The sequence below is a fragment of the Streptopelia decaocto genome (assembly GCF_964273445.1).
Source record: "Streptopelia decaocto genome assembly, chromosome: 19".
Classification (NCBI taxonomy): Eukaryota; Metazoa; Chordata; class Aves; order Columbiformes; family Columbidae; genus Streptopelia; species Streptopelia decaocto.
Window position 1 is genome coordinate 5005525 of NC_138674.1, and position 15163 is coordinate 5020687.

The following is a 15163-nucleotide window of genomic DNA, read 5'->3' on the forward strand; positions in this document are numbered from 1 at the left end:
GTTGTCTTATCTTCTTGGCTTATTAACTTTCAAATTGTTTAATTTGACTTTGGAATTGCCTCTGCTTTTATATCACTGCAAACATAACAAAGGATGTAGAACTGAATGATGTTCGCCCAAGCACCAGTTGGAACAATGGCATTTTCCTCTATTGACACTGGGAAGGTATAAATACTGTCACCAGCAATAACTGTTCAAAAAGAAAGAAGGAATGAAGAAAACAACTCCAGAATTTCTTTTTCACATTTATCTTTTAAATTGTTGATGGAAATGGTGATTCCTAGCCCTGCAAAGGAGTTTTTGATATTGGGATCAGACCAGCTGATGGATCATACTGTTACCACCAGTGTCTTTTCCACCGAATAATCATCTTTCTCAGACTAGCAGAAACAATGCACTGCATGGGTTTTCTGTCTTATCCTGGCCAACATCTTAGCTCCAGGTTCTGGTTCTGTCAGCCCAGACGTCGTGCAATCCATGGTCACCGCGATAAAAAACCTTCCATTGCCAACTTCTGGATCCAGCCCTTCGTCTCAGAGTTGAACGTGAGGATTTAATATGAATATATGGCACATCGTGCAATGGAAAAAAAGGATTATATGCTCTTGGCCAGAAGTGAATGAAAGCAAACTCCCAACCTGAGCAGTTAGTGCTGCCGGGAGAAGATATAATAGCATTGGGTTCCAAACTGGCTACCTCTGTGAACATCTGGAATTCAATAGAGGTACCTTTTCTTCTAAGTGAGCTTTTTGAGTAGAGGTAGGAAGGTTTACAAGTTGCAAAAGCAGACAAAGCAAAAGATTTTGGGGCACAATATACTGCACTTGCACTTCTAGGGTAAACCTGTCTGTGGAAATACGTGGCTTGTAGCTGCTGACGGGATCAAATTGAGGTATCTGTGTTGAATAGCTCAGATTAAAGACTCTATTTTGAAGGCCAAGCCCAGGTGTGGTTGCCCTGTACACAAATACAATAATCCACTGGTTTCCTTCTCTGCTAAGGACTTATGAGATCTCCAAAGGACTCATGGCCTCTGAGAACCAGTCTGGCGTGTCCTACAAATTTTGGACGTACAGCTCGTCCCCTCCTTGGACAAGCCATCGATCTGCACAGACCTTTGTGGTGCAAAGTCCCGACCCAGCTCGCAGTTAGAAACCCAGCGTTGCCTTGACTGATGTTCACATCTGGCCAAGTTGGCTCGTTGCGTCGTTTGGGGCTCACCAAGGGCTCGGGGTGATGGGGGAGCAGGGCTGTGGAACGACCCCCCTACAACTACAGTGTAGAGACATCCCGGCTGGGCAGCCATGGAGCGCAGCCTTGGCTTCTAGGAGAGTGGAGGGATGGGAGCGGGACAAGAATTTGTCATTGCTATTGCCATTTAGTGACGTTGACACCAGACTAATAAGGGGCGTGGCTTCTTTAATGCAGATCACCAATATCTGTGACCAGGAGTCCCGTTGAGGAGCCATGAGGAGCTCCGAGGTCTGAGCCAGCGAACAAAGCCACCGTGGACCCAGCAGACGCGATAGCAACTTCAAGGATCATCTCAGAAGCTCAGTGCGTAAGGTAGTGAGTTGGGTCACGTCGCCCCTGAGATTTGTGTGGGGGTGACACAGGGCTGGGAGGACCAAGTGTCACCTTCGCCGTCACGGTGGACGTTGCTCTGTGTTGCGGTAGGTCTGGAAATTGTTGTGAGGTCTCCTCCAGCGTACAATGATTTCCTTGGTAAGACGACAGGCTGTTGGAGATCTGCCGTAACTGTCCCATGGAGTTAACGTGGGACTTGTGGCACTACGGTTTCTAACTTTTTAATCTTGGTTGCGTTGTTTCTTGGAACAGTAAATAGGAATGTGTTATTTTTCCTTCTGGACATTTTGTAAAACTCTGTTGCATTTGCTCTGTGATACTTACTTTAAACTTATAGACTGTATGAAAATACATGTCTATGTTATGTAAAATTTCATGCGTATGTTGTGGATATCAAAACGGATCTGTTCTCATCTTGTTGTCCCGTACCTACTTCACCAAACTGACGCGAATTCACTGTCCTGTTCACTCCCACTAGGGCGTAATTGCTTTTTCACTTAGAAAATATAGATGGTGTGTGTCTCCTTTTGGCATTTTGTATCAATGCCACTTTCATAACCGAAAAGCTATGGAGTATCTGGTGTATGCGTACGTAAATTGTGGACAGCATGAGTGATCACTGATGTTATATTCATAATCCCTGGGGCAGAAGAGAAGATCAAGTCAAGTATAGATTTACCAAAGGGATAAGTCACACAAAATCTGATCCTCGAGCATTCCTCCCCACTCCACACAAGACCTCCATTCATCACGGGAGGGCTTGTGACGTTCCCCCCCTGTGACCTGCTCACAAGTTCTCATGAAGTTGCGCTTGCGCAGCTGCCGACCTTCAGTTGTGTAGGTCTAACCCAAGGCTTTGAGACCTTCCTTTGAAAACCTTGGGAAATGGGAAGAGTCGAGCTCAAAATATTACTTAACAAATAAACAAAGAGAGCCCATCCAAAGCTAAAAGGGAAATTTTTAGGTAAGAAATCTTTCTTCTCAGGGAGCATCTGGGTCTCTGGTGTGAAGCGCAGCTGGAATTTGATACTGAGTGCGCAATGATTTGGTATTTTGCTGACAACATTCACTGTGTCAGGACTGTCCTGATTTTTCCGAATTACAAAGAGAAATAGAATGCTGCATCTGTCGCTGATTAATTTGTTATAAGGATGAGTCAAGTCTTCTGCTGCGGTCTGTGCTAATGACTTTGTTCCCCACGTTCGCTGCACTCGTGTCTGTGGTACATCCCGTGCTCTGGACCCATCACCTCCGGGAACCACTCGCTGCCTGTCACTTCTCGACAAATTTGGCTAATTTTGCTCACCGGTCTCTGCCAGCAATTACATCACATCTTGCCTCCGGGTTCCACTGTCTGAACTTCATAAATAACGACTTGTGACACCACCAGCGCCTCCAAATCCTGTGACTTCCAAAGGTTTGGCTTCTTGGCGGCGCTGATTTATGGCCCTGCCACTGGTGTCCAGTCAAACTGTGAAAGGGAACGGGCTCTCGCTCTGCCTCGGCCAGACAGATTGACGGACAGATAAGGTGAAGGGCAGACCTCCCATCCCCTCAGGTGCTCTGGCTTATTTTGGTAGATTAAAAATATTGTTAGTAGCCAGTGGCTTGCTCCTGTTCTGCGTTCAGAACCATGGAAGAGTTTGCACTGATGCTGACCAGCATCTCTCCCAGGGAGGGCTAACTTGCCTTTTGGAAGCATTTGTCTGTCTCTGTTGAATAAATAGTGAGCTTGCCGATCATCTTATCTAAAAGATATGAGGTTCTTAGGAACACTATTTAGTGGGGGGACTTGGCAGCGTTGCATTAACGGTTGGACTCGATGATCTTACAGGTCTTTTCCAACCAAAATGATTCTGTGATTCTATGACACCTGCGTTTCAACCCGTGAGTGAAGATGTGACTTACACTGTAACAATTTTTGGGAGGCTTTTGCTATCTTTAATTTCTTTTAAAAATTCTGTGATTTCTTTTTCCAGGATTGAACTGAAGTCCAAGCAAAAACGTGATTATCCATGTAACAAGGGAGTAGAAATTTTAAAAGTGAGGAGGGCAGGGTCTGAGTGACTCTGTGCCATCTGATATGGGGTTTTTTTGGTCCTTACCTAACACAGAAGACACTAGAAAATGCGACGTGGTTGGATTAATTACGCTGAAAGAATGTTCTCTTGCATATCCTGGCACTGTTATTTTAACTGTGCAATCAATGCGTGGCATTAACGTGCTTCTGTCTCACCAGAATTCACAGGAGTTTAAGGACTCACAGCAGCTTATCTTTAATCCAGGTGAATTTCTGCAATATTTAAGGCCATGTAAGCCCAGCAGTTTACACATAGTGCACATGGTGCATATTGTACATTGAGAGGATGCCGACATGATACCTATTGCTACCAGTACAAATATCCTCAGTATTTGTTTGGGTTTTTTTTAAACTAGATTTGAATGTAACCATCTCTCAATAGGTTATAGTCACATTAACATATATCCACAGTGACACGGGACTGAGAGCAACTGTCTGACAGGGTACATTTGGTAACATAAGAAAATAAGAAGTTTCTTGGTGGCTTTGGACCTGAGAATTTGGATATTGGCTGGTGTGGGGTCAGGAGGAGCAAAGGATAAATGTGAGCGTAACAGAAAAAGAACTTGGGGGAATAGTGTTGCAAGCTAATGGCGAGTAATCATGTTTGTTGAAAGTTGGGAGCATTAGACACTTCAGCTCCAGGAGTGGTGACATGTTTAGGAAGATACAAGGCTGCAAAAGGCAATAGGGGATTATAATGTTTGCTATTAATATGGTTCAGTGCTTTGGAGGACAAACTAAATCCATCAGAAGAGGGTGATCAAGCGGGTGTGGAAATCCCTGCCCTTTGCTGCGCGCTGCCCGGCGCAGGGCAGGCTGCCCTGGGATCGCCTGCTTCTCATTGCGCTTTTGTGCCTTTTCCCTCTCACCAGCTGTTCATTCCCTTCATTTGCCATTTTGAAAATGTTCGCCGATGGTTTACAGAAGTAACTATGTGGTAAGGCAAAAATATCAACACACATGAAATGGAAACCTCTTGTTTTGGTTGCGAGGAACAAAAGCCACCCACACCAGAGCGGAGGTGACACAAGGAGGGGACTTGGCTGCTGTTTGCACAGTCCCATGTACTGTTCCCTTTTCTCTTGTTTTATGTGCATTTCCACTGAAGTCACTGAGGCTCACAGAATGGTTTTCCAAATATTTGAGATTTGTGTAGCGTGCAGAGCCCTAAAATAAGATTTAAGGACAAGAGGGGTTTGTTGTGGAGAGATGTCTGTGCTCCTATTTGCAACTGCTAATGAATGGAAAGCAAATTTTATCCTTTCGGTTCAGAATTTGACCTGTGAGTTACACTTTCTTCGGCCTGTCTATAGGATGTACAGCACAAATGACTTTTGTTATCTTAATTATCTTTTACCCTTAGCTGAAACCAAGTGTCACACAGATAATGCGACTCCGAGCTAAATGTTTAACAAGGAGATGGTGGGGTCCTGCCCAGGGTTTTCATCAGATGTAGCGTGGCAATACCAGACTGGATGAATATCTGATAGAAAGAAGGTATTTAAGGTCATAGGCGTGCTGACAAAGTCCATCTGCCTTTTAAAACTGTGAAAAGTTGCATGTTCTTGAGTGACTCCGTGTTGACTGAAGGAGTGCAGAGGGTAAATAGAGACACAGCATTAATCCCCCAGGGGAATCTAATCTAATTGCTCTTTCAGAGCTCCGGTAACTCTATAGTTTCTGAGCATCTCTCATATGACAAGGAATCTGCCTTCACAGTTTTGCTTGCGAGATAGTGACGCGTTACATTACACGTTGTGCGGTTTATAAATACAGGGAAAGAGGCACCTTTGGCAGGAGGTCATGAGTGATCCGTAACAATAACGAGTTAACGCCAAGTTCACACTTTGCCGTTTCCTTCTAAAGTCAACAGTAGCTCATAGTCTGCTCTCAGGTCGGTTGCTAATTTCGACACGCTGATTTAGACCAGGATGTGCTTCTGCTTCATGCCCCGGTTTAGACATCCATCTCCGTGGCTTTCTTCTCAGCAACTGCTCTCGCCATCCATCAGAAGCCACCACGTGAGTGCCATGTGGTGTAATATTTGCCTGAAACACGAGAGGAGGTCTTTGGAGGGGAGCCAGATGGCATGGAAATGGAAGAGGAGACAGAGGGATGCTGTTAGACGTGAACATTTTCCCTTTAGCCCCGGTTTGTGGTGGTTCAAAACTGTGTCCTAACGGGTTTTGGAAAGATGCGTCGTGATATGTTGGTGTGCAGGTCTCTCTCCACTTGGCCGCTAGGATGTGGTGAGTGAGGCTGCATCCAGCTGGCAGCCAGTCACTAGTGGTGTCCCCCAGGGGTCAGTGTTGGGTCCAGTCCTGTTTAACATCTTTATTGATGATTTAGATGAGGGGATTGAGAGCATCATCAGCAAATTTGCTGATGACACCAAGTTGGGAGGGAGTGTCGAGCTGCTGGAAGGCAGGAGGCTCTGCAGAGGGATCTGGATAGACTGGAAGAATGGGCTGATTCCAATGGGATGAAGTTCAACAAGGCCAAGTGCCGGGTCCTGCACTTTGGCCACAACAACCCCCTGCAGCGCTCCAGGCTGGGCACAGAGTGGCTGGAGAGCAGCCAGGCAGAAAGGGACCTGGGGGACTAATGGACAGGAAGCTCCACATGAGCCAACAGTGTGCCCAGGTGGCCAAGAAGGCCAATGGTGTCCTGTCCTGTATCCAAACCAGCGTGGTCAGCAGGACAAGGGCAGTGATCCTTCCCCTGTGCTCTGCATTGGGGAGGCCACACCTGGAGTATTGTGTTCAGTTCTGGGCCCCTCAGCTCAGGAAAGAGATTGAAGTGCTGGAGCGGGTCCAGAGAAGAGCAACAAGACTGGGGAAGGGACTTGAACACAAGCCCTATGGGGAGAGGCTGAGGGAGCTGGGCTTGTTTAGTCTGGAGAAGAGGAGGCTTAGAGGTGAGCTCAGCACTCTCTAGAACTACCTGAAGGGCAGTTCTAGCCAGGGGGGGATTGGGCTCTTCTCCCAGGCATCAGCAATAGGACAAGGGGCCATGGGCTGCAACTCTGCCAGGGGAAATTGAGGCTGGAGATTAGAAAGCAATTCTGTGCAGAGAGAGTGGTCAGGCATTGGAATGGCTGCCCAGGGAGGTGCTGGACTCACCGGCCCTGGAGGTTTTTAAACTGAGATTGGCCATGGCACTTAGTGCCCTGATCTAGTAAACGGACTGGAGTTGGACCAAGGGTTGGACTGGATGATCTCTGAGGGCTTTTCCAACCCAGTCGATTCTGTGATTCTGTGAAGGGCAAACTGCATCCTAAAAGTGACCAGAATTAAGGTCCCTCATTTCTCTTGTGAGCTGTAAATAATGAAACAATTGGTCTTTTCTTCACAGGAGAACCTGTAGTCCGGTTGCGCTGACCATAGGCAGCTGAGCAAAGCATCATGACGAGCCAGCAGGCAGGTGAGAGAGCACACACAGCTCTGAAAACCAGCTGGGGAACTCCTGAGAATAAGCCCGACTTGCTTTTCTTGTTCAGCAATTCTGTATCTGTCTCAGCACCTCAAGGAGAGACACCAATAACTGGCCCATCAGGTTTTGCTGACCTTTGCGATGGTGTCTTTCTCATGCCAGAGTATGAAGTTTTATTTGGAACAATAACCTACGTACAGTGTTCTCTATCGAAACCATCACTAGACCTGTAAGCAGATGCGGCCCTGGGTTGCCGTCTTGGCTGCAGATTTTCCCACTTGGGCTCTAACTTTGCAACAAGTCAGCACAAAATCACACACCTTAATTCTCTGGACACCCCTACAGTCTGTGGCACTAAAACGAACGAGTCCTTTATAGTCGAAGAGGAGCTGAGCAGGAACAGTTACTGTTCTACAGAGAGACAATGCAGATTCAGAGATTGTTTCTAAAGGACAATCGTGTTATCTTAATTAAAGGTATTTTTTCCTTGCCTTTCTAGCAAAGAACTTCAAGAAATCTGCTGTCCCGGGAGTTCTTATCACACAGTTTGTGGACGATATTCCAGAAGGATGCAGCACACCTGACTTTGAGCGGAAACCTCTCACTCTGACACTGCAGGAAGGTGAGATTAAACAGTCCAAGCCCCAGACATGGAGGCTTTGACTCCTCATCTCAGCTACATGAAACAATTATAATTAAATCAAGCTAGTTTCTAAAGAGACTAGACCAGAGAAAAGTGTTGTGTGGCCTAAGTCTTTGCTATACTGATGAAATTCCAGTAGCACTTGTAGAGGTCTCCTGAGTTTTCACTAGTGTACAAGATCAAAATCTGCCTCCCAATGTACGCAACAAATCCTGTGAATTCTGCAGGACTCTCCCCACGTAGGTGTTTTGCAGCAAAAGATTAAGAATGTTGAAAAAGCTTTTGTTTTGTTTTTTTTCCTGTTGAACTAACTTGTATGACGAGTGTTCAGCACTAAAATGATTTGCTTTTTCAAGTCAAATAGGCTGCCTGCAGATGCTGTTTAGGCTGCACCTCTTCAAGAAGCAAAATGGATCTTGCATGGAGTACAGAGAAGGCAGCTAATGAGCTGAGACCTAAAAATCAATGAGAAGCCTCCCAGTAATCTCTCTGCATTTGCAGAGAGTCATATATGTGTATATATATATATACATATATATATATATATATTTTCTTGAGTGGGATGGCCTGGGGAGATCTTGGAGCTTCTCTTTCCTCACAAGACTGTTTCCAGCTCCCTGCATTTCAGTGTTGTCACACCCATCTGTTGATTTTCATGAGCCTTTGAGATCTCATGAAGGAGCAGAGTGGCCTCTAGTGGCACATCCCTCCTCCTCCTTCCTTCCACCTGCGAGTTCCACACGACCCAAGGATGTGCTCAGTCACGCTATCTACATTTTCCAAGTTATTTCATTTGCAGTAGGTTCCTTGTAGTTCACATACAAAAATTTACGGCAGTTTACAACTGAATCAAATGTTCATGCAGATACACGATGAGTGTCTTGAATTATATCGTCATCGCCCCGTTGCGTTCGGTGCGTGGATGAGCTGATACTCCCAGCTGTGGAGTCGTGTCCTGTGGCAGATGGCAAACATGGGAAATTGCAGCCAGAAGGGCTAAAATGTGACAAAGGTATAATCAGTTGGAAATGGACTTTAGTGATAGATAGAACTGCAATCTCAGAAGAAGTTAGCAGATGATTTTTGATGAGAATCTGTTGGCAGGAGCTTTGCTGCATCAAATAAGTGTTTTGGTGGTGACTGCAGAAGGGTGTGGGAAATATTGCAAGACTTTCTGGGGAGAATTTTTAACCGTATTGGTCACCTGAAGAGCAAAACTATTGCAAAAGAGAGACAGTAACCATTTCCATCCTGAGCTACATCCGTGGATAACTCATCTCCATTTCTGTTGCCCTGCGATACTCCCACTTATCTACACGTGAGTCACTTCTCTGATTCGTTGTTTCATAGTGTATCCTGTGTCTTTGAAGCATTTTGGAAGAAAAAGAACAGGTTTGAACTAGGCAGTGGTGAAGCTGTTGGAGATTTCTGGGCTCAGGTTCTTAGGGGAGCAGAGATGGAGGGAGCTCGGAGGTGAACCCCAAACTCTTCTCCCTTTCTTGCCTCTTGGAATCGCTCAGCCTGGTGTGTTTGGAGTGCAAGGTGGTGCCGGGCCAGCAGACGAGGAAGATATTGCAGAAAGACGACACATAGGGAGGATGTGGGGAAACACCTACTGCACGGGTGCTCCCAGTTGCAGTTCAGTGTTGTCAGTTAAGAATGTGTTTTCTTGTTTCCACCTCCTAATAAACCCAAATTTGTCCAAATGAAAAAGAAACCGGGAGCTGATTCACTGATGAACTTTACTGAAAATGGAGAAGCAATGGGAACTTGCAGGGGCACGCGTGTGTGATAGGAATGGGTTTGGGCATTTCATGGTTGCGATATAAGGAGCACATAAAAACTGCCAGAAGCACGTCCAGGCTGATTTCAATTGATGGTCAGAGCATGTCAGTAGTTACATCTGGTGGGCTAACACCGCGTTTTAAAATTATGAGACCACACCTGGAATCTTGTGTCCAGTTGTGGCCCCTCAGTTCCAGCAGGACAGGGAACTGCTGCAGAGAGTCCAGCGCAGCCACCAAGATGCTGGAGGGAGTGGAGCATCTCCCGTGTGAGGAAAGGCTGAGGGAGCTGGGGCTCTGGAGCTGGACAAGAGGACACTGAGGGGGGACTCATTCATGGGGATCAATATGGAAAGGGGGAGTGTCAGGAGGATGGAGCCAGGCTCTTCTCGGTGACAACCAGTGATAGGACAAGGGGCAATGGGTTCAAACTGGAACACAGGAGGTTCCACTTAAAATATAAGAAACTTGTTGGGGGTGAGGGTGGCAGAGCCTGGCCCAGGCTGCCCAGGGGGGTTGTGGAGTCTCCTTCTCTGCAGACATTCCAACCCGCCTGAACACCTTCCTGTGTAACCTCAGCTGGGTGTTCCTGCTCCATGGGGGGATTGCACTGGATGAGCTTTCCAGAGCCCTTCCAACCCCTGACACTCTGGGGTTCTGTGATTCTGTGTGTATTTTATGATTGAATACAAGCAAAGCCAGACAGTATTGATGTGAGGAAAGGTAGGACTTGAACTAATCACTGCTAATAAATGCACTGCTCAAATATTGAGGGAGTTCAAAATCAGACCAAGATACCAAAAAAATTCCTCTCTTGGCTATGTAATAAAACACAGGCAGAGACCAGCTGTGCCAGTGGTGAATTTTCAAGTTAGTTTTCAAGTAATCTCTTTGAAAACCAGTAAGTTAGAGTGGAGATTATGACAGGTGTCTTGCAGTAGTTTGGGCATTTAGTGCTGCTTAAACTGGTAATTTAGACATATTTTACAGAGAGAATAAGAAGATATAATTATTTACAGAGATGGCTCACTCTGGGGATCACTCTATTGATAACATAAGGGACCTGGAGTGACAGTTCTTGTGGTCAAGCCTGTCTGAAATCACTAATTTCTTGCCTCTTTTCCAAGGTAAAAATGCTGTTTTCAGAGGTGTGGTCACAGGCGTCCCAACCCCTGCCATCAAATGGACGCGTGTCCAAGGAGGAATGGATGATCCTGCCAAATACGAAACATTCTTCGATAGCGTTACAAGGGAATTCGTTCTGCAGGTAAAGCTCAAATATTTCAGCCGGGGCTCACAGAACAGAGAGAACAATGGAAAAACCTGCAGTCCTGAGATTGGACATGGCACTTAGTGCCCTGATCTAGTAAACGGACTGGAGTTGGACCAAGGGTTGGACTTGATGATCTCTGAGGTCTTTTCCAACCCAATCGATTCTGTGATTCTGTGATTTGATTATGGGCTGATACAGATGTCACCAGATGTGAGATAACACAAAGATAAGCACACAGACCTTTTTAGAGTCGTTCTGGGAGCAGAAGAAAGATCTGAGATGTCACCGAGTAGCTGTTTTATTAGAAGCTGAAGGTGTCTGAGCAGAACAACAGCACATCTCTCTGAGCTCTTACTATGTTTTTCCTTTTAAGATAAACAATCTCACCACAAAAGACAGCGATTTGTATCGTTGCTTCGCTGTGAATGAATATGGGGAAGCTTCCTGCTCTGCTGGCCTCAGGATCATCCAAGGTGGGACTGATGGGTTCTGTGCTCCAAAGGTCCTGTGGGCCCAAGTTGGTGGCTTTGCTGTCCCCTTGGGTGGATGCCCAGAGGGTTGTCTGAGTATCCTTGGTGTGAAAGTCTACTTTCCCCCTTGCTGCGGACTGGAGATCATCTGTGATTCCCCACTTTGGTGGCTCCAGACCAGTCTGAGCTGTAAAGCAAGGGAGAACAAAGTGGTCTTGTGGTCACTGCACTGGGCCATCATCCAACCCTCTGAATGTAGTGCTGAATTGGCTCAGTCCTTTCTTTATGATAGTGAACAAGGCAGTATTTTGGGAGGGATCCATTCCACTTCACTTCAGATGTCTGTAGTGTCCACCTGACCTAATCCCCTGCTTCCCAGTGGAGAAAAATAGGCATTTTGTGCATAAAATACAACCGACTTACTCTTGGGATCTGCTTGAGCCGGAGCTGGACTATGGAAGTGCCCATTTCACCTGCAGGCCTTCAAGGAAGTTTAGAAGGCACCTCGCTGCATTTGGCCAGATAATCTTTGCACCTTGGCTTCCATTTCTAGAACGAGATGTTGGTATTTCCTACCACGGCTTAAACCATGAGCTTCATGGGGCAGAAACGGTCCCCTCCGCTGCGTAGGGTGTCCAGTAAGCACAGAGCCCATAGCAATAGAATTATTGCATTTATAGATGGAGAATACTAGGAGTCAATGTCAGATTGACAAGGAAATCCAGACTTGGATTTCCTCTTGCATCGGTAACAGACACAGGGGTTCTCATTAGGTTACTGGTGTTAGTCTGAGTGTTATCTTGTTCATCTTATGGCTTGTTTTTCCTCTGTTTTCTCTTACAAACTTTCAGTTGGATTTAAGAGGAAAGCGAAATATGTTCCTGTTCATGCTGCTGATGGTAAGTTAGACATATATATATATATAGATAGATAGATAGATACATATATATATATATATTTTTGCAGGGAGGGAGGCATAGTTAATACTCTTCTGTCTACCACATTATTATTACCCCAACCTTGTAAATAATAAAAGTGAAACAAGGGTTAATCAATCCCTAACGTTCATCTCTTTGTGGTTGCTGTTTCCCTTTGGGTAAAGTGCCGATCTTAGACATGGCTTTGAGCTGTTCTAATTAATGATTCCGGGATTTTTAGTGCTGGAAAAGTGATGTCAAATACAGCTGGATCAAACACATTGACATGTCTGGAAAACAGTGTGTTTCTAGGGTGTAGAGGAAAACCTCCTGGCAAGTGATGAACTTTAATGGCACCCAAAGGACATGACTATGGCAGAGAAAACTGCTCTGAGTTTCTGCCTGTTGGCAGTGGCTATTTTACCTTCTTTTTGGGGATATTTTCTACAGTGTTGGGTATCTGAATGTTTATTGTTTCCCGTCCTTTAACAGAGTTAAAGAAGAAGCTTCAGGACTCCAGGAGGATGCTGAAGAAGCGGTAAGGTCCGCTGGGAAGGCCACACTGTTCCACTTCCCAGGTGTTTCTTGCTGATAGGGGACAGCTCCATAGATCTTCAAAGCAACACTTCTCATTTCCGAAGTTGTTGTGAGACTCCATATGGAGAGACATAGCAGAACAGTTTCACTGTGTGATACTGAGATAAGCGCAAAGTACCAGCCTCGTTTTGAGGTGTATGTTCCTGTGCACCACAAGATTTTGACTTAAAACACCTTGTTTCTCTGCTTTCCTGTTTTTAGCACAAAAATACAGGTTGGCCTTGGGCAAACTGTGCCAGTGGCTCTGCTGATAAATTATCAGTTATTATTATTAACAGTGGGGACAACTGCATTAGTCTTGCCCTTTATGGGGCAAGACAAGACCATTCCCTTGCGCTTATTTTGTTGTATAAATGCAGAAAACCTGTTCTGGAAGAGCGCTGTTCTTTATTGTCTACATGGCCAAGTGATCTATAGAAACGATGAGATGAAAGAGGCTTAAATACAGGAAAACAAGACATCTTGTTGTCTGTCAAAATGTCTCGATCTTTGGTGTTTTTCTCCTGGTTCCAAGGGCCCCACTGCCAAAACCAAAACCCTTGGACAAAGAAGCCGTCTGGCAACTCTTGCTGCATGCTGATAGAAGGGATTATGAAAAGATCTGCCTGAAATATGGAATCGTTGACTTCCGTGGGATGCTGAGAAAGCTGCAGGAGTTGAGGAAGGACACGGAGACTGAACAAGGAGAGGTAAAAGAAACTGAAACCACTGAAAGCCCCAATTTTTAAAGACCGCGGCATCCTATAGTTCCTTGGTAGCTTCTGAAAACAGGCTGAACCTTCCTAAATGGCTTTGTAGCTGAAAATGTTATTGTATGACAGAGAATGATTTATGACACTCATGCAGATGAAAATGCTATTGGCTTGTTTGAAGTTCACTTCATAAATTTTGGAAGGCACTGGTGTGTGAATGACCAGGAGGTAGCACATTATATATATTTTGCCTATGGAAACTTACAGATACTTCTTCTATACACAGAAAGTTAGAGGTAGCTCTTTTCTATACAGATGAAAAGTAGATTTCGCATTAGTTCAACAGCTGAAGAACTCTTGTCATGGCAGCCTGATCATTTACCGGGTTCTTGTGTCTTTCTTTGCAGTTAATACACAGCATCAAAAACTTTGAGCACATCAGAGTCAACAGGGAGGGAAATGCTACGTTCAGCCTGGAGATGGACCTGAAAAACAGCAAGAGCAAAGTTTATCTGCTGAAGGTGAGGGGGTGAGATGAGCTGGGCAGCTCCTGGCAGGCACTGAAGTCTCCAACATGAAAGAGAAGTTGTCTGTCCATTGCAGAATCCAAGTGCAGGGAAAACAGTTACTGACGTTCTTTTCACTTCAAGAGCTCTTTAGATCTCAAGGATCTAAACTTCCCATCTTGTTCTGTCGTTATTCTGCTGAGATCTCCTGGTGATGTTTTTCTGGAAGGTCTGTTTCAGTCAAACTGTGGTTAGGGGCTTTGATACAGGGGAAATAGGAGTTCATTAAAGGGGAGCTCAAACTAATTATGACCTTCAGACTCAAATGCATGGCACGAAATCTATGCAGCCACAACACGGTAACCAAGTGTGTTACAGATATAAAAGTGGTGACCTCGCCTGCGAGGGTGCGAAAATCTAAGCCGAGAAAGTACTTTATCTTCAAAGTTACGCTGACTGGGTGTTAGTTAAGCTTCAAAACCTTTTGCGGGCCAGCAAAGTTCTGTTCTTTTGCCTAGTTTGAGAGTCTGATGCTCTGTCCAGTGCAGGACTTGCTGCACATGGTCATGCAATGAGCCCTGTCCATAAGCAGTGATGGAGTGTAGACTTCTCTGTTGTTCTTATATCAATAAAGCGATGATAGCACATACTTGGCCTGCTTTCTCCAAAATGTCTTGCACTAGCTGTACGTTGCCTATAAGAACATATTCTTTCTCTTCCTAGGATGGCGAGAGGCTCAGATACGGAACGGGGGATGAATACAGAAAGCACTGCCTGCGGCAGATTGGAAAGAAGTACAATTTCATTGTCAACGACGTGCAGCCAGAAGATGCAGGCGTGTATCAAGTCCGAGTGGAGGACGTCCCTGTGTTCTCAACTGAACTGGATGTTGAATGTAAGGAATTGAGTTTGATGGAAGTGATATGCAACTGTAACAAGAAATTCTTATCGTATGGAAAATTTTATCTAGGAGCATATGCAAAGCTCAGCATTGAAACCTGATAACTACCTGTGTTGCCGAGTAAGGGCTCCTTAAATGACACAGCAGGAGGTTGCTTGTGGGATATGGGTGTCACCTTTGTAGTCCGAAGGACCAGGTTCAAGTATCGATTTGGCTCTGACTTCTGAAGAACAGTGAGCAAATTCCTCACCTCTTGCTATAGTTTCCTTTTGTAAGCT

The 15163-nt window shown here is 45.3% G+C and overlaps 1 protein-coding gene across 4 annotated transcripts in view; it reads left to right on the forward strand.

Annotated features, from left to right (window-relative positions):
• Positions 1-15163, forward strand: part of IGFN1 (immunoglobulin like and fibronectin type III domain containing 1) — a 39383-nt gene that overhangs the window by 3643 nt on the left and 20577 nt on the right. The window contains exons 2-11 of one of the 4 annotated variants that reach the window (XM_082068902.1): positions 1429-1566; positions 7025-7093; positions 7602-7724; positions 10657-10796; positions 11176-11275; positions 12124-12171; positions 12682-12727; positions 13301-13475; positions 13886-13999; positions 14708-14879. In XM_082068902.1, coding sequence (XP_081925028.1) covers positions 7075-7093; positions 7602-7724; positions 10657-10796; positions 11176-11275; positions 12124-12171; positions 12682-12727; positions 13301-13475; positions 13886-13999; positions 14708-14879 — 937 coding nt within the window. In that variant the 5' untranslated portion in view covers positions 1429-1566; positions 7025-7074. The other 3 variants (XM_082068903.1, XM_082068905.1, XM_082068904.1) reach the window with 3 other exon arrangements.